Here is a 24,500-nt window from a genome sequence, read left to right as displayed (position 1 = left end):
GTGGGAGCAAAGCCCGATGACACCAGCTGGTATATTTTCTTCTCTAAGAAGGGGGAGGGCAGGGGGCGAGGCGCTCCAGACAACATCGTCCAAACCCTCAAACCCTGCCCTCTTGGCTTGGACCCACCCCACATTCCCTGAAGGGTCTAGGATTCTGGGGTCTCCTGAGTCCTGGAGCCTCCTCCCTCCAGCTTCCCCCTGTCTGGCACCTCTAGCCCTAGAGTGGGTGGTCAGTGACTAGGCTGAGCCTGGCCTGTGCTCAAGTTGCCCAACTGGCCTGGGCCACTTCTCCAAACCCCCGGGTGCTGATGACCTGGAGGGCTGCCAGAGCTTCCACACCCCAGCCGCGTCACCAGCTGCTGGGGCCCTCAGGGGCCTCTGAGGCCTCCCTTTACCCAGAGGTCCCTGGGTCCTCAGGGGAAAAGCTCCCAGCTTGTGAATCTGTGCTCCGGGGTAAGCACTGGAAGAGATCTGTTCTCTTTTATTTTTTTGGAGATGGGGTCTGACTCTGTCTCCCAGGCTGGAGTGCAGTGGCACGATCTCAGCTCACCGCAACCTCCACCTCCTAGGCTCAGGCGATCTTCTCACTTCAGGCTCCAGAATAGCTGGGACTACAGGGCTGTGTCACCACGCCTGGCTAGTTTTTATATTTTGGGGGGTAGAGACGGGGTTTTGTCATATTGCCCATGCTGGTCTCAAACTCCTGGACTTAAACTATGCACCTGCCTTGACCTCCCAAAGTGGTGGGATTACAGGTGTGAGCTACTGCACCCAGCCTAGAATAAATATTTCTTTTCCTTTCTTTATAATCTTTATCTGCAAACGGTCGTCATAACTTAAAATACCATGGGGTTGTGATTTGTCGGGCACCAACCAAAGCACTTCATACACGTGAACTCTGCTCACCCCTCCATGATCTCCAAGGCAGAAGCTACAGTGATCCCCACTGTACAGCCCAGCAAACTGAGCCGGGAGAGTTGAATGACTTGCCCAAACCATTCAGCTGCTAAGTGAGATACAAGTTCAAGATGACAGATTTCAGGGTCCTGGCACCGAACCACAAAGTCACAGCTTTCCTTCCTGAAAGCAAATCCTTTTTAGCAGTTTCTGCAAATTCTTGAATAGTCAATGCATTTAAAAGAGATGCTGCTGGCTGGGCGCGGTGGCTCACACCTGTAATCCCAGCACTTGGGAGGCTGAGGCGGGTGGATCACCTGAGGTCAGGAGTTTGTGACCAGCCTGACCAACATGATGAAACCCCATCTCTACTAAAAATACAAAAAAATTAGCTGGGTATGGTGGCGGGTGCCTGTAATCCCAGCTACTTTTGAGGCTGAGGCAGGAAAAATCACTTGAACCCAGGAGGTGGAGGTTGCAGTGAGGCGAGATCGTGCCATTGCACTCCAGCCTGGGAGACAGAGCGAGACTCAGTTTCAAAAAAATAAATAAATAGAAATAAAAAATGTGCCGGGTGCGGTGGCTCACGCCTGTAATCCCAGCACTTTGGGAGGCCAAGTTGGGCAGATCACAAGGTCAGGAGATCGAGACCATCCTGGCCAACATAGTGAAAGCCCGTCTCTACTAAAAATACAAAAATTAGCCGGATGTGGTGGTGCACGCCTGTAGTTCCACCTATGCGGGAGGCTGAGGCAGGAGAATCACTTGAACCCAGGAGGCAGAGGTTGCAGTGAGCTGAGATCACACCATTGTACTCCAGCCTGGGTGACAGGGCAAGACTCTGTCTCAAAAATAAATAAATAAATAAATAAATAAATACGATAAATACAATAAAATAAAAAATAAAAATTAAAAAGATTAACAAATAAAACAGATGCTATTATATGCTCATTTGCTTTTCCCCATTCTACACACTTTCTTGCACCTTGCTTTCCCTCTCTCTATTTTTTTTTTTTTTTTTTGGAGACAGGATGTCCCTCTGTCGCCCAGGCTAGAGTGCAGTGGTGCGATCTCTGCTCACTGCACTCTCAACTTTCCAGTCTCCAGTGATCTTCCCACCTCATCCTCCTAAGTAGCCAGGACCACAGACGTGTGTCAGCATGCCTGGTTAATTTTGTATTCTTTTGTAGAGATGAGCTTTCGAAATGTTGCCCAGGCTGGTCTCGAACTCTTTTTTTTTTTTTTTTTTTTTGAGATGGAGTCTCACTCTGTCATCCAGGCTGGGGTGTAGTGGTGCGATATCGGCTCACTGCAACCTCCGTCCTCCGGGTTCAAGCGATTCTCCAGCCTCAGCCTCCCGAGTAGCTGGGATTACAGGTGCCCTCCACCACACCCAACTAATTTTTGTGTTTTTAGTGGAGGTGGGGTTTCACCATGTTGACTGGGCTGGTCTCGAACTCCTAACCTCAAATGATCCACCCACTTTGGCTTCCCAAAGTGCTGGGATTACAGGCATGAGCCACTGCGCCTAGCCTTGAACTCTTGAGCTTAAGCAATCCTCCTGTCTCAGCCTCCCAGAGTGCTGGGATTACAGGTGTGTGCGCCACTGTGCCTGGCCTCCTTCTATACTTTTGTGACCACCTAATTTTTATTGTTTTAGATAAAAGATCTCACTCTGTTCCCTAGGCTGGAGTGCGGCAGTGGCACGATCACAGCTCACTATAATCTCAAACTCCAGAGCTCAAGTGATCCTCCTGTCTTGGCCTCCAAAAGTGTTCGAATTACAATTGTGAGCCACTGAGCTCAGCCTGATTTATTATTGCAATTTACCTTTCTTTCATCTAACTCCTCACTTTTCCTAATGCATGCATACATACACATATATTTCCCTCCACAGCACTTTCTGCTTTGTGACAATAAGTTACAAGCCAGATAACCCACTTAGCCTACTTGTATATTATGTTTAGTATTTATTGACCGTGTCCCCCTGCTAGAATATCAGTGCCAGCAGAGAAGGGATTTTCATCTGTTTTGCTCATGTTTTTCTCATCTGTTTTTCTTTGTCTTTTTTTCTTTTTATGCTTTGTCGCCCAGGCTGGAGTGCAGTGGCGCGATCTTGGTTCACTGCAACCTCTGCCTCTTAGGTTCAAGCGATTCTCCTGTCTCAGCCATTCAAGTAGCTGGGATTACCGGTATGTACCACCATGCCCCACTAATTTTTGTATTTTTAGTTGAGATGAGGTTTCACCATGTTGGCCAGGCTGGTTTCGAATTCCTGGCCTTGAGAGATCCACCCACTTCAGCCTTCCAAAGTGCTGGGATTCCAGGAGTGAGCCACTGTGCCCGGCTCCTCAACTGTTTTTCTCAGTGTTTGATAAATATTAGTCAGATGAGTCGACACAACGATCCCATGTCGGCTCACGAGCATCCGTCTCCTTCTATTTGATGTCTCTCAGCCTTCTGTTCTGTGGATGTGGTTTGTTGAATGACTGAAGAAACGAATCACCAAGTGGACAAATGCCCAACTGAAGACTGGATTTTATCCTGAGAGAAGCCACTGGGGCTGTTCAGAGAGTAGGGGTGGCCCAGTTCAGTCTGTGCTTTGAAATATTCCAGACTCTTCTGAAGTCTGGGATTTTTTTTTTTTTTTTTTTTTTTGAGACAGAGTCTTGCTTTGTCGCCCAGGCTGGCGTGCAGTGGTGTAATCTTGGCTCACTGTAACCTCCGCCTTCTGGGTTCAAGTGATTCTCCTGCCTCAGCCTCCAGAATAGCATGTGCCATTAGTCCCGGCTATTTTTTTTTTTTTTTTTTAGAAGAGACAGGGTTTTGCCATGTTGGCCAGGCTGGTCTGGAATTCCTGGTCTCCAGCGATCCACCTGCCTTAGTCTCCCAAAGTGTTGGGATTACAGGCATGAGCCACCACGCCCGGCCAGAAGTCTGGGATTTTGCATGTGCTATTCTCTTTGTTTGGAATATTCTTTCCCTGGGATTGGTCCAACTCCTTCATATCCCAGCTCCGATGCCTCCTCCTCCAGGAAGCTCTCCCTGTCCCCCAAGCCTGGTCAAGCATCCCTTTCGAGCTTCCCCATCCCAGCCCTGCCCACTCTGTATCATCACTATCTGTCTTCCCCACTGAACTTTGAGTCCCAGCAGAACGGGGCCAGAACTGTCTTGGTCGCCACTGTGTCCCTGGTATCAACCGGCGCAGGGCCCAACACTAGGCTCAGAATAAATGACTGCCCCTTGAAGGAAATGTCTAGTTGGAGAGAGCCGAGTGCAGGAGTAGCCATGGTGTCTGATAGGAGATGCAGACCAGGATCAGAAACATCTGAGTTCAGATTTCTTGCTTAGGCCTGGGGTTTGGACCACAGCAAACCTCATTACCCTTATCTGCTTCCAAATCAGGAAAATGGGAGTGTGAGCTGGTCTCCTGGATTAGTGGGGATAAAACCGTGTCTGCGAGCACAGCTAACAGAGAAGGCAGCCTCTCTGTCTGTTGCCTCAGGGCTTTGCACGCCTCCTTTGAATGTTTCCACATTATGTCCTGGGCTCCTTCTTATCTTTCAGATCTCAGTGCAGATGTCCCTTCCTTCCAGTGGCTGTACTGTCCACTCTGTCACTCACAGGATGCTTTTGCTGTCTCCCAACACTTAGTTCCAGCTGACAGCCCAAGTTTATTGTCTTGTCTCTCAGCACTAGAATGCAAGCTCTAGCAGCCAAGGAATTTTGTGGGGTTTTTTGTTTGTTTGTTTGTGATAGAGTCTAGCTCTGTTGCCCAGGCTGGAGTGCAATGATGTGATCTCAGCTCACTGCAACTTCTGCCTCCCAGGTTCAAGTGATTCTCCCGCCTCAGCCTCCCGAGTATCTGGGATTACAGGCATGCACCACCACACCCGGCTAATTTTAGTATTTTTAGTAGAGATGGCTTTTACCATGTTGGCCAGGCTGGTTTTGAACTCCTGACCTCAAGTGATCTGCCCGCCTCGGCCTCCCAAATTGCTGGGATTACAGACATGAGCCACTGCACCTGGCCAAGCCCAGGTTTATTGTCTTGTCTCTCCACTCTAGCAACCAAGGAATTTTTTGTTTTTTTGTTTTTGTTTTTGTTTTTGATACATAGTCTCGCTCTGTTGCCCAGGCTGGAGTGTAGTGGTGCGATCTGGGCTCACTGCAACCTCTGACTCCCAGGTTCAAGCGATTCTCCTGCCTGAGCCTCCCAAGTAGCTGGGACTACAGCCGCCCGCCACCATGCCCAACTAATTTTTGTATTTTTGGTAGAGACGGGGTTTCACCATATTGGCCAGGATGGTCTCCATCTCCTGACCTTGTGATCTGCCCATTTTGGCCTCTCAAAGTGCTGGGATTACAGGCGTGAGCTGCCGTGTCTGGCCTATTTTCATGTTTTTTTTTTTTTGTTTTTTTTTTTTTGTTTTTTTTTTTTTGTTTTTTTTTTTTTTTGAGACGGAGTCTCGCTCTGTAGCCCAGGCTGGAGTGCAGTGGCCGGATCTCAGCTCACTGCAAGCTCCGCCTCCCGGGTTCACGCCATTCTCCGGCCTCAGCCTCCCGAGTAGCTGGGACTACAGGCGCCCGCCACCTCGCCCGGCTATTTTTTTGTATTTCTTAGTAGAGACGGGGTTTCACCGTGTTAGCCAGGATGGTCTCGATCTCCTGACCTCGTGATCCGCCCATCTCGGCCTCCCAAAGTGCTGGGATTACAGGCTTGAGCCACCGCGCCCGGCCATTTTCATGTTTTTAAAGACAAGTTCTCACTATGTTGCCCCAGACGGAGTCCAGTGGCTAATCTTGGGCACGAGCATAGCTCACTGCAGCCTTGAACTCCTGGTCTCAAGGCATCCTCCTGCTTTAGCCTCCCAAGTACCTGGGACTACAGGTGCATGCCACTGCATCCAGCTTGTTCTTCAATAATAATAACAATAACAGCAATCGTAGTAGTAGTATTTGACTTTCTTCTGAAAGACATTTTTGTTAGAAACAAAAGAAGAGAGAAAGAACAAAAATTTTTAAAGCACAAAGAAATAACTTTTTTTTTTTTTTTGAGATGGAGTCTCGCTGTGTTACTCAGGCTGGAGTGCAGTGGTGAGATCTCGGCTCTCCACAACCTCTGTCTCCTGGGTTCAAGCAATTCTTCTGCCTCAGCTTCCTGAGTAGCTGGGATTATAGGCATGTGCTGCCACACCCACCTAGGTTTTGTATTTTCAGTAGGAACAGGGTTTCGCCATGTTGGCCAGGCTGGTCTTGAACTCCTGACTTCAAGTGATCTGCCCGCTTCACCTCCCAAAGTGGTGGGATTACAGGCGTGAGCCACTGTGCCCGGCCATACTATCTCATTTGAACCCTTGCAACACTCAAGGTGGTATGACTTATTATTATTCCCATTTACACATACGAAGACTGAGTCTCACAGAGGTTGTAAATTACCTGCGGCCTCACAGCCTCAGGAAGCTTCTGGCATTACCACTACAATCTTTGAGCAAGTGTGAAAGCCTGAAATGTCACAGAACAGGCTAGAGATGGGAAAAGAATGAGGATTTCAACACTGTCAGATGGAGTAAGGAATCATGATTCATTGTTAACCTCCCAAACGGCCACTAACAGAGAATTTGGGGAGGAGGCAGCAGAGTGGGTGCGGTTAGAGGCTTGGGACGTGGACACGCAAGTGGCATCCTCTCTAAGTGTGGCCTCAAGGCGAATGACTTCCTCTGCCTCTGGGATTCAAGCGATTCTCCTGCCTCAGGCTTCCAGTAGCTAGGATTACAGGCACGTGCCACCACACCGGGTAATTTTTGTATTTTTAGTAGAGACGGGGTTTCACCATGTTGGCTGGGCTGGTCTCGACCTCCTGACCTCAAATAATCCGCCCGCTTCACCTCCCAAAGTGGTGGGATTACAGGCGTGAGCCACGGCTCCCTAAATAAATACATCAATTTTATTTAAATCTTACAGTAATCATATGAGACAAAAGCTTTTATCACCTGCACTTTATATTCGAGGAATTAAAGTTCTCAAAGGCAACTAAAAACCAAACTCAGGGCCGAGGAGTTCCAAAGCTGAGTTGATTTGCAAATGAATCATCCGAGGACCACCTGAGCTTTCTAGCGACCCTCGCACCAGGGAACGAACCCCTGTGGTTTAAGAGCTCCAACCCACAACCCAATTCCTTTGGCGGGAAACAGCACCCTCCCAAGGCCCCGCCCCGTCCTGGCCCCGCCCCGTCCTCTCCGGGCCCCGCCCCTGGAGATGGGTATTATTATTCGGCCTTCTATGGGCGACCTGGCCCATCTCGGGTATCAGCCCCACCCCTACTCGCCCAGGCTCCGAACGCTCTGCAGCCAATCGGCGCCCACGGGTCGGTCCCCGCCTTCTCAAACCCCGCCCCGCTACCCTTACTCCTGGCAGCTTCCGCTAAACCGGCTCAGAGCTACGCGGCACGCGCGGAGGTTTTCTCTGCCCTGGTAACCGCTACTCCTGGGCATCAGACCACCGCCTTCCGTACACAGGCGCCCGCATCCCACCCTCCTGGACCTAAGAGTCTGGGTCCCCTGGTCCCGGAGCTCCGCTTCCCGGCCCCAGATTCTGGCGCCCCAGCCCTCCATGTCCAAGACCCAGGCACCCGGGGTCCCAGCCTCCCCGATCCAGGCGTCCCGGATCTGCGCCACCAGAACCTAGCCTCCTGCAGACCTCCGCCATCTGGGCGCACTCAACCTCCTGGAGCCAAGGGCCCCACGCCCCACCCAGAGAAACTCTCGTATTCCCAGCTCCTACAGCCAAGGAACCCAGGCGCTCTGAACTCCCAGTTTTCGAGCATCTGGCACACGGGGCAGAGCAGAGAAGCCCCAGCGCCCAGCCTGGGAAATTTAAACACTCCAGCTTCCAAGAGTCAAGGAACTTCAGTGCTGTGAACTCACAAGTCTAAGGAGCCCTCCAAAGTTCCAGTCTCCAGGTGCTGTTACTCAACTCAGTCCTAGGAACGTCGGGTCCTGGGAAGGAGCCCAAGCGCTCCCAGCCAGCTTCCAGGCGCTAAGAAACCGCGGTGCGTCCCATCATGGTGGCCGATCCTCCTCGTGGAGACTCCAAGGGGCTCGCAGCGGCGGAGCCCACCGCCAACGGGGGTCTGGCGCTGGCCTCCATCGAGGACCAAGGCGAGGCAGCAGGGGGCTGCTGCGGTTCCCGGGACCGGGTGCGACGCTGCCTTCGAGCCAACCTGCTTGTGCTGCTGACGGTGGTGGCCGTGGTGGTCGGCGTGGCGCTGGGGCTGGGGGTATCGGGGGCCGGAGGTGCGCTGGCGTTGGGCCCGGAGCGCTTGAGCGCCTTCGTCTTCCCGGGCGAGCTGCTGCTGCGCCTGCTGCGGATGATCATCTTGCCGCTGGTGGTGTGCAGCTTGATCGGCGGCGCCGCCAGCCTGGACCCCGGCGCGCTCGGCCGCCTGGGCGCCTGGGCGCTGCTGTTTTTCCTGGTCACAACGCTGCTGGCGTCGGCGCTCGGAGTGGCCTTGGCCCTGGCGCTGCAGCCGGGCGCCGCCTCCGCCGCCATCAACGCCTCGGTGGGAGCCGCTGGCAGTGCCGAAAATGCCCCCAAGAAGGAGGTGCTCGATTCGTTCCTGGATCTTGCGAGGTCAGACCCTGCTCCCTTGGGAAGTGGGGAAGAGTGTTAGGGATGGCGGGAGTGGCCACGTGGGCAGGACGGGGCTTTGGGGCAGCTAGAGCCGAGACTTCCCTCTAGAGTCTTAGGAAAACTCGACAGGATATTGCGGCGAGCTCCAGCCCTCGGGAGTGCAAGTCTCGTGTCCTGGGGAAGGGGGTTTCTAAATTTGGGGGCCTGGGTACATAAGTGGGGTCTTAGAGGGAGAAGAAAGTGATGTGGGGAGACACAGGAGGGTCTGCCTAGGGGAGAAAGATACTGTGAGGGGAGGGGACCCCAGGAGGAAATTTCGGGGAGGGAATCTTTGCGTCGTCAAGGGCCCCAAGATGGGGCTTCTAGATATAATTTGGGGCCAGGGTGGGAGAGTTTGGGATCCCTGGGTAAGGAGCTCCTGGAGGATCTGATCTGAGTAACTCCCACCAGGCCCTCTTCCCAGCCCTGGGGCACCCCCACACCACGTGTCACTCCGATATAACCAGGTTCTGTTTTCGGGCTCCGCTTCCCACCCATTTCAGCTGGGGCCTGGCCGCTTCCCCTTTATCTTTTAGTTCAGCCCTGCTTCCCCTACCTTTCCCTCCCGTTTCCTCCTCTGTCTGGGCCACCCCCTAGCAGGCAGCCCAGAAGAGGACCAGTTAGAAAGGGGAGCAGATTCTTTTCCTTCTCCTGGCCTCTGCCCCGCACCCCCGAGAATGGCCTCCCCGACTTTGAGGAGGGCGGGGGCAGAGGCCCCGATGCCCTTGCCTTTAGGGCTTGCTGATTCAGTGTCTCCAGGTTGGGGACTTCCTGGAAGTTGAGGGGAGGAAGTGATGAGTCATGGAACAGGGTTTCCCCAGCTTTTGGGGTGTCAGTGCAGGCTGAGATGGGAGACTGGGGCAGGCTTGGTGTCCCGAGTTGCAGCCTGGGAGCACCTTCTGGCCGGGGGAGATTAGCTGGGTCCTGGCCCAGCCTCCGGGCCTGGGTGATACAGGCCTACCTTCAGGTAGACACACCCACTCCAAGGCTGTTTATGAGCACAGGCCTCCCCTGCGTGTTAAACACAGCTGTGGCTCACACTTGGCCGGCCACACAGGCTTACAACCAAATGACACACAGCTGGACACAGGCACACAGACACTCAGCTGAGGCTGTAACATCTCGACAAAAACCCATGGCCAGATACCAGCACGCATACACACGCTCACTGGGTCATACACAGCCCTGGAGCACAGCTGTTCAGTGATGCTGCCAGCCACGCCAACATCTAAACACAGGCTCAGGAGCACACAATACACACTCACATACACACCTCTGTGGTCACACACCAATAAACTCATGCTTTTTTTTTTTTTTGAGACAGTCTCTATCACTCAGGCTGGAGTGCAGTGGCACGATCTTGGCTCATTGCAACCTCCACCTCCTGGGTTCAAGTGATTCTCATACCTCAGCTTTCCCAGTAGCTGGGATTAAAGGGGTGCGCCATCATGCCTGGATAATGTTTGTGTTTTTAGTAGAGATGGGGTTTCACCATGTTGGCCAGGCTGGTCTCGAACCCCTGACATCAAATAATCTGCCCACCTCAGCCTCCCAAAGGGCTGGAATTAATGGCGTGAGCCACCACACCCGGCCAAATTCATTACTCTACCATGACGTTATTTTACTCTATCATGACGCGTGGCTGGCCATCCGTGGGCATTGTCCCATACTGCTGAATCTTAACCTACACCCAAACCGATAACATTTGACAGATTGTATATGGACATATGGCATTGGCTGTACACCGGTCATTGGTGAGAGGGAGCATGTGGAGTGGTTGGGGCTATGGAGCCAGCTGGCTGGGTTCAGATCCCAGCTCTGCCATTTCCCAGCTGGGCAATTTTCTTTACCCTTTTGGGCCTCAGCTTCCTTTTCTATAAAATGGGGTAATAGTGCTTATTCCTAAGGCTGTCATAAGGATGAAATGGGTTAATCTGTGTAAAGCACAGGCCAAAATGCTCGCCTGCCACACAGTAGGTGCTGTAGATGGCTTAGCTGCTATATATATTTTTTGAGAGTCTCACTCTGTCCCAGGCAGGAACGAAGTGGTGTGATCTTGGCTCACTGCAGCCTCAACCTCCTCGGGCTCAAGTGATCCTCCCACCTCAGCCTCCAGAGTAGCTAGAACTACAGGCACACGCCACCATGCCTGGCTAATTTTTGTATTTTTTGTAGAGACACGATTTCGTCATGTTGCCCAGGCTGGTCTTCAACTCCTGGCTCAAGCGATCTGCCTGCCTTGGCCTCCCAAAAGTGCTGGGATTCCAGGCAAGCGCCTTGGCCTTAGCTACTGTTTTCATCTCAAGGCAGACACTGTCAAACAAGAGTAAGAGTAGCCTTGTAAACACAGATGCATATTCATGAGATATGAAGCCGTCCCTTGTCTCCCTTCCTGCCACCGCCTCCCAACACACCCAGATCCTCCCCCATACTCTCAGAGGCGCTGGCCGGCCCTCCAGGAGGAAGTGGATGATGCAAGCCGTCCGGGGTATTAAGTTTGCTGCATGGGGTGGAGCTGAGGCCCGGGGCGACCTCCCTACCTCCCTACCTCCCTACCTCCCTACCTCCCTACCTCCCCCGGCCTGCCTGCCGTGGGAGGCCAGCATTCCTCACCCTGAACGCACAATGCCTCAGGGCTAGCACGCCAGCCTCTTGGGGCTGAAGGAGGCTGACTCCCCACATCCTGCAAAGGGGTGCAAGTCTAGTTCCAAACCTGCCGGGCTGAGGCATGAGTAGGGACTGCGTTTGGGTGCAGATGGGGCCCCAAAGCTTCCACTCACTGCCTTAAAACACCAACCCAGCCTCTCAGACAATGCTGCCCTCCCCCTGTGGTATCTAATAACCCTCTGTGTCTCTGTCTCTGCAGAAATATCTTCCCTTCCAACCTGGTGTCCGCAGCCTTTCGCTCAGTGAGTCCTCAGGGGTGTCCTGAGGGGTGGGGGGTGGACAGGGAGGGATGCCAGCCAGGGGGAGCCCTTGCTACCTGATTTTGGTGAGTGCCTGGAAAAATGCATGTGCAATGAGAACACAGGCTCAGAGCCTCCTGTGAGTTTTAATTCTAGCTGTGTGACTCTGGGCAAATGTGTTTACCTCTCTGAGCCTCAGTTTTTCACCTCTGGAAAATGGGGATATTGATCATCCTGCCTCAGTGGGGTTGCCAGCAGACGAAATGAGATCACATTGAAAGGATATGGAAGGGCAGGCTTTGAGCATTGTTAACTTGGCATGGGGTTGGGGGGCCCTGGTGACAATGGACACTGACTCTTCCCAACCCCACCTACAGTACTCTACCTCCTATGAAGAGAGGAATATCACCGGAACCAGGGTGAAGGTGAGAGCAGTGGGAGGCAGTGGGGGCTCTACCTCTTTGCCCATTGCTGTAATGTTTTGGTTTTATTTCTGCCTCAGTCTTTACTGTGGAATTTGATTGACACTCTGCTGTCCTTCCCCAGTTTCTGTCTTTTCTGCCTTCTGGATAGGTCTCTACTTTGTCCCCTCTTTTCCTGCCCCAGGCTGGTCTTCCTTTCCTGGTCCAGGCTCTTCCTTTCTCCCTTTATCCCTCACCCCCCAACCCCATTCCATGCTGCCCCCTCCCTGCCCTGTTCCATCCACCCTCAACCTGCTCAACCTGGCAAGCAGCCAGAGGTTTTTGTTGTTGCTGTTATTGTTGTTTTTCTGAGACAGGATCTCTCTCCATCATTCAGGCTGGAGTACGGTGGCACGAGCACAGCTCACTGCAGTCTCGATCTCCTGGGCTCAAGTGATCCTTCCCACCTCAACCTTCCCAGTAGCTGGGACTATAACACACCCAGCTAATTTTTGTATCTTTTTTTTTTTTTTTTTTTTTTTGAGACGGAGTCTTGCTCTGTCGCCCAGGCTGGAGTGCCATGGCCGGATCTCAGCTCATTGGAAGCTCCACCTCCCGGGTTCACGCCATTCTTCTGCCTCAGCCTCCCGAGTAGCTGGGACTACAGGCGCCTGCCACCACGTCCGGCTAATTTTTTTTTTTTTTATGTGTTTAGTAGATACAGGGTTTCACCGTGTTAGCCAGGATGGTCTCGATCTCCTGACCTCGTGATCCACCCGTCTCGGCCTCCCAAAGTGCTGGGATTACAGGCTTGAGCCACCGCGCCCGGCCTAATTTTTGTATCTTTTATAGAGACTGAGTTTTGCCATGTTGCCCAGGCTGGTCTTGAACTGTTGAGCTCAAGTGATCTGCCCACCTTGGCCTCGCAAAGTGCTGGGATTACAGGCGTGAGGCACTGCTCCTGGCCCCGAGAATCTTTTCTTTTTTTTTTTTTTTAAGACGGAATTTTGTACTTGTTGTCCAGGCTGGAATGCAATGGCACGATCTCTGCTCACTGCAACCTCCACCTCCTGGGTTCAAGTGATTCTCCTGCCTCAGCCTCCTGAGTAGCTGACAGGCGTGTGCTACCACGTCTGGCTAATTTTGTATTTTTAGTAGAGATGGGATTTCTCCATGTTGGATAGGGTGGTTTCTCGAACTCCCCACCTCAAGTGATCCACCCACCTCAACCTCCCAAAGTATTGTGATTACAGGTGTGAGCCACCACGTTCGGCCAGAGGATCTTTTCAAAACACAAATGTGACCCTATCTCTGCAGTACCCAGAGCCCTGCCATGTGCCCCAGTGCCCTCAGGAGAAAGTCCAGTCTCCTTGCTACAGTCTATGACCAAGGGGTCCCTGTGAGGTCAAACCCCTGCCAGCCCGCCTGGCTGCCCAGCCTCAGCTAGTGACCCTGCGCAGGTCATTCTACTCTAGCTACAGTAGATTATGGCTCTTCTTTGAATGCCCAAGTTGTACTCACTTCTGGGCTGTTGCACATTCTGCTTCCTCTCTCTAGATCCTTTTACCACCCTTCTTTACCTGGTTCACTCCTCCTGTCCTCCAGGTCTCAGCTCAGATGCCCCTTCCTCCAGGAAGTCCCCCCTGACTGCCCCCTACTCCCCAAGCTGGCACTGCCCTCTCTCGGTTCCCACACTCCCCTGGGCTCCCTTATTCCAGCCCCACATACTCTGGGCCATCCCTGATGACTAATATATTTCCCCTGGACCTGGACTTCCCCTGGAAGCCTTAGGAGGAAGGAGTCCGAGGGCTGCCATGTCTCTGCTGGGTCGCAGTGGTGCCCAGGACTGGCCCTCAGTGACTGTGCAGGTAGACTGAGTGTCCCTTCCACCCCGATCTGTTCCTTGCCTACAGGTGCCCGTGGGGCAGGAGGTGGAGGGCATGAACATCCTGGGCTTAGTAGTGTTTGCCATTGTCTTTGGTGTGGCACTGCGGAAGCTGGGGCCTGAGGGGGAGCTGCTTATCCGCTTCTTCAACTCCTTCAATGAGGCCACCATGGTTCTGGTCTCCTGGATCATGTGGTAGGTGGTGGGAGAGGAGGCTGGGGTGGGTGGGGTTGGAGGGTGGGTCTGCTGCCAGAGGCAGGTGTGGGGCATTCTGTGTGGGGTGAGGCACCCTCTGTCACTCATTGGAGCCAGATGGCCTGCATTTAAATCCAGCATTGACCATGCCCTGGCTATGTGATTTTAGGCAAGTGATTTTCCCTCTCTGTTTCAGTTTCCTCATCTATAAAATGGGAACGGCACTTTGGGAGGCCGAGGTGGGTGGATCACTTGAGATCAGGAGTTCAAAACCAGCCTGGACAACATGGTGAAACCCCGTCTCTACTAAAAATACAAAAAAATTAGCCAGGCGTGGGGACATGCGCCTGTAATCCCAGTTACTCGGGAGCCTGAGGTACAAGAATCACTTAAGCCTGGGAGGCGGAGGTTGCAGTAAGTGGAGATCGTGCCACTGCCTGGGCGACAGAGGGAAACTCCGTCTCAAGAAGAAAAAAAAAAAGAAAGTTAATACGGTACACGGAAGGTCTTAGGACAGTGCCTGGCTTATTGCGTGCCTACAGTAAATCCTAATAGCTAATATTTATTGGGCATTTTGCTTGTATAACTTCCGGACACTTCCCACTAGCCAGAACTTGGGTATCTAGCCTCCCCTCTCTGCACAAGTGGCTGGGAAAATATGCCTTTCTTCTGTGACTTACAAGAAGGAGCTGGGGAAGTAACTAGTCAGCGATGATTGATGGGCGATCCATGATTGAGTAATCTAGGGAAGTGATGCTGGGAGGCTTTTTTTTTTTTTTTTTTTTTTTTGAGACGGAGTTTTGCTCTTGTTGCCCAGGCTGGAGTGCAGTAATGCGATCTGGGCTCACTGCAAACTGTGCCTCATAGGTTCAAGCGATTCTCCTGCCTCAGCCTCCCGAGTAGCTGGGATTACAGGTATGCGCCACCATGCCCGGCTAATTTTGTAGTTTTAGTAGAGACAGGGGTTTCTCCATGTTGGTCAGGCTGGTCTCGAACTCCCGACCTCAGGTGATCTGCCCACCTCGGCCTCCCAAAGTGCTGGGATTATAGGCGTGAGCCACCATGCCCAGCCTTGGGAGTCCTCTTGGCTTGGAGCCATCCCTGGGATCTTCAGGCAGGGGAGGGTGATAATAACCCCACCTGAAGTTTATAGATCGCTTATTGTCTGTAAAAAGCTTTAGCTCCGGGCCGGGCGCGGTGGCTCAAGCCTGTAATCCCAGCACTTTGGGAGGCCGAGACGGGCGGATCACGAAGTCAGGGGATCGAGACCATCCTGGCTAACCCGGTGAAACCCCGTCTCTACTAAAAATACAAAAAACTAGCCGGGCGAGGTGGCGGGCGCCTGTAGTCCCAACTACTCGGGAGGCTGAGGCAGGAGAATGGCGTGAACCCGGGAGGCGGAGCTTGCAGTGAGCCGAGATCCGGCCACTGCACTCCAGCCTGGGCGGCAGAGCGAGACTCCGTCTCAAAAAAAAAAAAAAAAAGCTTTAGCTCCTTTCTTTCTTTTTTTTTTTTTTTCTTTGAGACGGAGTCTCGCTCTGTCCCCCAGACTGGAGTCCTGTGGCGCAATCTCGGCTCACTGCAAGCTCCGCCTCCCGGGTTCACGCCATTCTCCTACCTCAGCCTCCCGAGTAGCTGGGACTACAGGCGCCCACCACCTCGCCCGGCTAATTTTTTGTATTTTTAGTAGAGACGGGGTTTCACCGTGAGTCTCAATCTCCTGACCTTGTGATCTGCCCGCCTCGGGCTCCCAAAGTGCTGGGATTACAGGCGTGAGCCACCGCGCCCGGCAGCTTTAGCTCCTTTCAACTGGCATCTCATTGCATCCTCCCAGCATTCCTGTGAGGAATCTGTTGGGTGTTGTGTAATCTGTAATCTGACTCATAGAACCTCCCTCTGGTGGGTGTTGGGAAGATTCAATATCATGTTCAAGGGCACAGCACATCAAAAATGCTTCATACCTGGGAGTTGTTATTAAGACCCGGGCCATGGCCTTTCTACAATTTGTATTTTATTTATTTATTTAGAGACGGAGTCTTGCTCTGTCGCCCAGGCTGAAGGTGCAGTGGCACAGTCTCAGCTCACTGCAACGTCTGCCTCCCATGGTCAGGTGATTCTCCTGCCTCAGCCTCCTGAGCAGCTGGGACCACAGGAACTCACTACCATGCCCAGCTAATTTTTGTATTTTTAGTAGAGACAGGGTTTTGCCATGTTGGCCAGGCTGGTGTCAAACTCCTGACCTCAAGCGATCTACCCTCCTCGGCCTCCCAAAGTGCTGGGATTACAGGCATGAGCCACGGCTCCCGGCCTTCAAATTTTTATTTTAAAAATGTGTTTTTTGGGCCGGGCGCGGTGGCTCAAGCCTGTAATCCCAGCACTTTGGGAGGCCGAGACGGGCGGATCACGAGGTCAGGAGATCGAGACCATCCTGGCGAACACGGTGAAACCCCGTCTCTACTAAAAAATACAAAAAACTAGCCGGGCGAGGTGGCGGGCGCCTGTAGTCCCAGCTACTCGGGAGGCTGAGGCAGGAGAATGGCGTAAACCCGGGGGGCGGAGCTTGAAGTGAGCTGAGATCCAGCCACTGCACTCTAGCCCAGGCGACAGAGCCAGACTCCGTCTCAAAAAAAAAAAAAAAAAAAAAAAAATGTGTTTTTTGGCTGGTTGTGGCACCTCACACCTGTAATCCCAGCATTTTGGGAAGCTGAGGTGGGAGGATTGCTTGAGGCCAGGAGTTAGAGACCAGCCTGGCCAACATGGCGAAAACTCTTCTCTACAAAAAAATACAAATATTAGCTGGGAATGGTGGTATACACCTTTAATCCTAGCTACTACTTGGGAGGCTGATGGATGAAAATCACTTGAAACTGGGAGGCAAAGCTTGCGGTGAGCCAAGATTGCACCACTACACTCCAGCCTGGGCAACAGAGCAAGACTCTGTCTAAATAATAATAATAATAGTAATTTTAAAAAATGTTTTTTGAGCTAGGATCTCGCTCTGTCACCTAGGCTGGAGTGCAGTGTGGCATGATCACAGCTCACTGTAGCCCTGACCTCCTGGGTTCAGGTGATCCTCCCACCTCAGCCTCCTACGTAGCTGGGACTACAGACCCCAGCTACAAAGCCTAGCTAATTTTTTTTTTTTTTTTTAAAGAAACTGGGTGGCCGGCTCAGTGGTTCACGCCTATAATCCCAGCACTTTGGGAGGCCGAGGCAGGCAGATCACGAGGTCGGGAGATCGAGACCATCCTGGCTAACATGATAAAATCCTGTCCCTACTAAAAATACAAAAAATTAGCTGGGCATGATGGCACGCGCCTCCAATCCCAGCTACTTGGGAGGCTGAGGCAGGAGAATTGCTTGAACCTGGGAGGTGGAGGGTATAGTGAACCGAGATCACGCCACTGCATTGGGTGACAGAGCAAGTCTCTGTTTAAAAAAAAAAAAAGAAACTGGGTTTTTCCAAGATCAAGATATTGGCAGAAAATAAAATTTAAGCCGGGCGCGGTGGCTCAAGCCTGTAATTCCAGCACTTTGGGAGGCCGAGGCGGGCGGATCACGAGGTCAGGAGATCGAGACCATCCTGGCTAACACGGTGAAACCCCGTCTCTACTAAAAAATACAAAAAACTAGCCGGGCGAGGTGGCGGGCGCCTGTAGTCCCAGCTACTCGGGAGGCTGAGGCAGGAGAATGGTGTGAACCCAGGAGGCGGAGCTTGCAGTGAGCTAAGATCTGGCCACGGCACTCCATCCTGGGCGACAGAGCGAGATTCCGTCTCAAAAAAAAATAAAATAAAATTAAAAAAAATACATATTGGCAGAAAATAAAATTTAAAAAAAGAGAGACAGACATGTTGCCCAGGCTGGTCTTGAACTCCTGGGCTCAAGCGATCTGTCTGCCTCCGCCTTCCCTACATCCTGGGATTACAGGCATGAGCCACCGTGCCTGGCCTATTTTTATTTTTTGTAGAGACTGGGTCTCACTGTGTTGCCCAAGCTGGTCTCGAGAACTCCTAGCCTCAAGTAATCCTCCTGCTTTGGCCTTCTAAAGTGCTGGGATTATAGGCATGAGCCACTGTGCCCGTCCTCTTTATCTTTCATCATCTGCGGAGAGCGTATTGGTTCAAGTCATGCTAGCTGCCATAGCAAAGCAACCCAGAAGTGTGAATGGCACACACTGATGGACATTTCTTTGTGGCTCACATGTGAAGTCCAAATCTGGTAACTGCTTCATGTGCTGATGGAAGCACTGAGACTTTTTTTTTTTTTTTTGAGACGGAGTTTCACTCTTGTTGCCCAGGCTGGAGTGCAATGGTGCAATCTCGGCTCACAGCAACCTCCGTCTCCCCTGTTCAAGCAATTCTCCTGCCTCAGCCTCCCGAGTAGTTGGGCTTACAGGCACATGCCACCATGCCTGGCTAATTTTGTATTTTTAGCAGAGACGGGGTTTCTCCACGTTGGTCAGGCTAATCTTGAACTCCCGACCTCAGGTGATCCGCCCGCCTCAGCCTCCCAAAGTGCTGGGATTCCAGGCGTGAGCCACCGTGCCCGGCCTGCACAGAGACTTTTATTTCCGGGCTGCTCTACCTTTGAGGGGAAAAGAGAGTGTGAGGTTGGCACGGGAGCTTCAGGGCCCAGGCCTGGGAGTGGTGCCCACGCGGAAGCACACATTGCTGGGGCTTCTCCTGACCTCAGGAGAAGGCGGGAAGATGTGGGCAGGGTGCTGAGCCTCTCGCCTGGCCACTGGGCCCGTGGAAGAGGCAACAAGCTGTCGCCTGTGTTACCAATCAGGTACGCCCCTGTGGGCATCATGTTCCTGGTGGCCGGCAAGATCGTGGAGATGGAGGACGTGGGTTTACTCTTTGCCCGCCTTGGCAAGTACATTCTGTGCTGCCTGCTGGGCCATGCCATCCACGGGCTCCTGGTACTGCCCCTCATCTACTTCCTCTTCACCCGCAAAAACCCCTACCGCTTTCTGTGGGGCATCGTGACACCGCTGGCCACTGCCTTTGGGACCTCCTCCAGGTACGGCTTTGGGGTGGGCTAGGGTGAGATGTTTAAGCTAAGCGGCATGGAGTGGATGAAATTTTCTGTGCCAGGGACTTTGGATCTGGGTACAGGGGCCATACTTTAGGAGATCCTCATAAGGTCCTGGATTTGTCCCCACCCTTAAAAAAATAGGAAACGATTGCCTTAGAGATTTATTCCCCCCTTTCTTATACTGCCTCCCCATGGCACTGGAGGCACTCTTTTTTTTTTTTTAAATGATGGGGTCTCGCTCTGTTGCCCAGGCTGGCGTGTAGTGGTGTGATCCCGGCTCACTGCAACCTCTGCCTCCTGGGTTCAAGTGATTCTCTGCCTTAGCCTCCCGAGTAGCTGGGACTACAAGTATCCACCATCACACCCAGCTAATTTTTGTGTTTTTAGTAGAGACGGGGTTTCACCATGTTGGCCAGGCTGGTCTCAAACTCCTGGCCTCAAGTGATTCACCCAACTCGGCCTCCAAAAGTGCTGGGATTACAGCCGCCATGCCCAGCCCCTGGGGGGCTCTTAAATTCTGCTCTGATTCAACCTCAGAACTCCTTCCACCCTCTCTCCTGGGCATTTCATTTGTCCCTGCTAGCCCTGTCCCCTTCCAAGATAATAGTAATTATTAGTGTATTATTGGTGAGAGTCAGCAGGACCCAAACATGAGAATTTAGGTGTGAATTGTGTGGGTATTTGGGGAGGTAGTAGTCTATACTCTCCCAGAGGTTCCAGGACTCGTAGATTTTGTAATCCTGGTATTGAGTTCCCTAGTGCTGCCTGCTTGTGGGAAAAGAGCTTAGATATAGCAAGTGAAGGCTGGGGGTGGAGTCTGGACATGGTAGGAGAGAAGGGAATCTAGATTAGATGGGAGGGCCTTGGACCAAGGGACAGGCTGGGGAGGTGGGCGGGACTTCGGCTGGACAGGTGGTATGGGCAGGATCTGGTGGGCGGGGCTTTGGCTGGGCAAGTGGTGTGGGTGGGCTCTGGGTGGGCGGGGCTTCAGCTGGGTTGGTGGTGCGGGTCAGACCTGGAGGGTGGGCAGCCTTTGGCTGATTGGGTGACAGGGCTTTGCTTAGGCAGGCTTTGGTGGGGATCCACTAGGTGGGGTGAGTGGGGCTTTGGCTGGTTGGGATGGGGTACTCGGGGCCTCGCCTGGGCCGGACCTGGAGGGTGGGTGGAGCCCCGTCAGCAGGTTGACCTAACTCAGCTCCCCCATCCCTTGTAGTTCTGCCACGCTGCCGCTGATGATGAAGTGCGTGGAGGAGAATAATGGCGTGGCCAAGCACATCAGCCGTTTCATCCTGCCCATCGGTGCCACCGTCAACATGGACGGTGCCGCGCTCTTCCAGTGCGTGGCTGCAGTGTTCATTGCACAGCTCAGCGAGCAGTCCTTGGACTTCGTAAAGATCATCACCATCCTGTGAGTGTCAGGGGGCTATGGATGGGACCCCCGGACCCCAGTTGACCTCCATCTTCTCCCACAACAGAGGCGTCTGCCTAACCTCCTTCCTTCTCCCTCAGGGTCACGGCCACAGCGTCCAGCGTGGGGGCAGCGGGCATCCCTGCTGGAGGTGTCCTCACTCTGGCCATCATCCTCGAAGCAGTCAACCTCCCGGTCGACCATATCTCCTTGATCCTGGCTGTGGACTGGCTAGTGTGAGTGTGGGTCTAGAGACTGGGGCAGGGGCCCGGAAAAGAGGATGAGTGAGTGAGAGTCCTTAGAGCCTCTGGACAGAAGAGGAGGAGAAGAAGGAAGGAATTCTGGAGAAAAGGGGGGGAAACGTGAGCATTCCTGAGGGCAAGGAATGGCATCTTTGCGGCTCTAAGAGGAACATCAGAAAAGTAGGGCGTCTGTGTGGTGAATACAGCAGACTCTTCGGCCAGACTGCTCGGGGTCACATCCCAGCTCCAACATTCGCTGTTATGCCCTCGGGAAGTGCTTAATCTCCCTGTGTCTCAGTTTCTCCATCTGTAAAATGGGGAGAAGAACAGTCTCTCCCTAAGGATTAGATAATAGACACACCTGCCTTAGAGCAGCCCCCAGTAAGCAGTAATTGCTACATAATTATTTGCTATCACGATTAAGCTATTAAGAGTATAAAGACTGGAAAGCAGCCAGGCATGGTGGCTCACGCCTGTAATCTCAACATTTTGGGAGGCCCAGGCAGGTGGATCATTTGAGGTTAGGAGTTGGAGACCAGCCCGACAAACATGGTGAAACCCCGTCTCCACTAAAAATACAAAAAAATTAGCCGGTATGGTGGCATATGCCTGTGATCTCAGCTACTCAGGAGGCTAAGGCAGGAGAATCGTTTGAACCCAGGAGGTGCAGGTTGCAGTGAGCCAAGATTGTGCCACTGCACTCCAGTCTGGGCAACAGAGTGAGATCGTGTCTCAAAAAAAAATTCTGGAATTAATTATTGGCAATGGTTACACAAGTCTGAATATACCAAAAAATACCAAGATGTATACTTTTTTTTTTTTTTTTTTTTTTTTTGAGACGGAGTCTCACGCTGTTGCCCAGGCTGGAGTGCAGTGGCGCGATCTCGGCTCACTGCAAGCTCCGCCTCCCGGGTTCCCACCATTCTCCTGCCTCAGCCTCCTGAGTAGCTGGGACTACAGGCGCCCGCCACCGCGCCCGGCTAATTTTTTGTATTTTTAGTAGAGACGGGGTTTCACTGTGGTCTCGATCTCCTGACCTTGTGATCCGCCCGCCTCGGCCTCCCAAAGTGCTGGGATTACAGGCTTGAGCCACCGCGCCCGGCCGATGTATACTTTTAAAAGGTTAATTTTATGGTAGGTGAATTATACTTTAATTTTTTTTGAGACACAGTCTCACTCTGTCACCCAGGCTGGAGTGTAGTGATGTGATCATGGTTGTAATCACCGCAGCCTCCACCTCCCAGGCTCAAGTGATCCTCCTGAGTAGCTGGGACTATAGGTATGCACTACCATGCCTGGCTAATTTTTTTCCTCTACCTCCCAGACTCAAGCAATCCTCCTGCCTCAGCCTGCTGAGTAGCTGGTACTATAGGTGTGCAGTACCATCCCTGGCTAATTTTTTTTTTTCTTCTATCTATATGGAGATGGGATCTTACTCTATTGCCCAGGCTGACTCCAACTCTTAATTTTTACTTTTTAGATTCCAAGGGGAGAGAGGCAGGAGGCTTAGGTCTTGGCCCTTTCCTTCCCTGTCACCCTCTCCCGTCCCACTTACTTTGCTGTCATTTCTACCCCTTTAGTGACCGGTCCTGTACCGTCCTCAATGTAGAAGGTGACGCTCTGGGGGCAGGACTCCTCCAAAATTACGTGGACCGTACGGAGGTGAGAAGCACAGAGCCCGAGTTGATACAAGTGAAGAGTGAGCTGCCCCTGGATCCGCTGCCAGCCCCCACTGAGGAAGGGAACCCCCTCCTCAGACACTATCGGGGGCCTGCGGGGGATGCCACGGTCGCCTCTGAGAAGGAATCAGTCATGTAAACCCCAGGAGGGACCTTCCCTGCCCTGCTGGAGGTGCTCATTGGACACTGGATTATGAGGAATGGATAGATGAATGAACTAGGGCTCTCGGGGTCTGCCTGCACACTCTGGGGAGCTGGGGGCCCCAGCCTCCTCCTGGACAGGAGATCTGGGATGCCTGGCTGCTGGAGTACATGTGTTCATGAGGGTTACTCCTCAAAACCCCCAATTCTCACTCATGTCCCCAACTCAAGGCTAGAAAACAGCAAGATGGAGAAATGATGTCCTGCTGTCTACCCGCCACGACCTGCCTGGCCTTACCTGTGTCAGGGAGCAGGTCACAGGCCACCACGGGGAATTCTAGCCCCATTGGGGGGATGTTTCAACACCATGCTGGTTATTTTGGCGGCTGTAGTTGTTGGGGGAATATGTGTGTGTGCACGTGTGTATATGTGTTCTGTGACCTCCTGTCTCCACAGTACGTCCCACCATGTCCCCAGATCCCCTATTCCCTCCACAATAATAGAAATACTCCCAGGGACTCTGGGGAGAGGCTGAGGGCAAATACCTGCTGTCACTCCAGAGGACACTTTTTTAGCAATAAAATTGAGTGTCAACTATTTAATCAGGTGTTGTTGAGAATTTGACTTAAAGCACCAGCCACTACAATGACAGTATCTGCTCATCAAACACCACTGGGCTGGGCGTGGGGGCTCACACCTCTAATCCCAGCACTTTGAGATCGCTCCAGGCTAGGAGTTCAAGACAAGCCTGGGCAACATAGTGAGACGTCGTCTCTACAAAAAAATATATAAAAATTAAGGCCAAGCACAGTGGCTCACGCCTGTAATCTCAGCACTTTGGGAGGCTGAGGTGGGCGAATCACGAGGTCAGGAGTTCAAGACCAGCCTGGCCAACATGGTGAAACCCCATCTCTACTAAAAATACAAAAATTAGCCGGGCGTGGTGGCGGGTGCCTATAGTCCCAGCTACTCAGGAGGCTGAGGCAGGAGAATTGCTTGAACCTGGGAGGCAGAGGTTGCTGTGAGCCGAGATCGCACCACTGCACTCCAGCCTGGGCGAAAGAACAAAACTGCCACCTCAAAAACAACAACAAAAAATTAGGCAGGTGCAGTGGTGCACCTGTAGTCCCAGCTACTCAGAAGGCTGTGGTGGGGCGGATCCCTTGAGCCCAGGAGTTCAAGGATGCAGTGACCGATGATCGTGCCACTGCACTCCAGCCTGGGCAACAAACAGAGGGACACCCTGTCGCTTTTTTTTTTTTTTTTTTGAAACAGAGTCTGGCTCTGTTGTCTGGGCTAGAGTGCAGTGCAGTGGCACGATCTTGGCTCACTGCAACCTCCACCTCCCAGGTTCAAGCGATTCTCTTGCCTCAGCCTCCCAAGTAGCTGGGACTACAGGCACCCACCACCATGCCTTGCTAATTTTTGTATTTTTAGTAGAGACGGGTTTCACCACGTTGGCCAGGCTGGTCTCCAACTCCTGGCCTCAAGTGATGCCCCCTCCTTGGCCTCCTAAAGTGCTGGGATTACAGGCATGAGCCACCGCGCCCAGCCAGACCCTGTCTCTTAAACACCACGGGAAACCACAGTGAGACACCACTATACATACTAGAATGGCTGAACACAAGACCAAGGGAGGATGGGGAGCAACAGGGCTCCTCATCTCTTGGTTGCTGCTCCCTTGGTAGATGGCTGAGTTGTTTTGGAAAATAACTGGGCAGTTTCTTAATAAAGTTAAAAAATACAGGCTGGGCACAGTGGCTCATGCCTGTAATCCCAGCACTTTGGAGGCCGAGGTGGATGGATCACCTGAGGTCAGGAGTTCGAGACTAGCCTGGCCAACATGGTGAAACCCCCGTCTCCACTGAAAATACAAAAATTAGCTGGGCGTGGTGGTGCATGCCTGTAGTCCCAGCTACTTGGGAGGCTGACGCAGGAGAATTGCTTGAACCTGGGAGTGTGTGTGTGTGTGTGTGTGTGTGTGTGTGTGTATATATATATATATATTTACCATGCAGCTTAGGAGTTGCATTTCT

At 52.5% G+C, this 24,500-nt stretch overlaps 1 protein-coding gene across 1 annotated transcript; it reads left to right on the top strand.

Annotated features, from left to right (window-relative positions):
- The first annotated feature begins 7,332 nt into the window (after nt 1-7,332).
- Nucleotides 7,333-23,066, top strand: SLC1A5 (solute carrier family 1 member 5). Its single transcript, XM_045379941.2, has 8 exons — nt 7,333-8,529; nt 11,435-11,477; nt 11,852-11,899; nt 13,789-13,955; nt 18,746-18,979; nt 20,208-20,402; nt 20,504-20,638; nt 22,225-23,066. Exons 1-8 carry the CDS (start codon nt 7,961-7,963, stop codon nt 22,460-22,462), a joined length of 1,629 nt encoding a protein of 542 aa, XP_045235876.1. The 5' UTR covers nt 7,333-7,960; the 3' UTR covers nt 22,463-23,066.
- The last annotated feature ends 1,434 nt before the right edge of the window (nt 23,067-24,500 follow it).

Source organism: Macaca fascicularis, chromosome 19 (assembly GCF_037993035.2).
Source record: "Macaca fascicularis isolate 582-1 chromosome 19, T2T-MFA8v1.1".
Lineage (NCBI taxonomy): Eukaryota > Metazoa > Chordata > Mammalia > Primates > Cercopithecidae > Macaca > Macaca fascicularis.
Note: the sequence above shows the minus strand (reverse complement) of the source record. Positions and strands in the feature narration are given on the sequence as shown.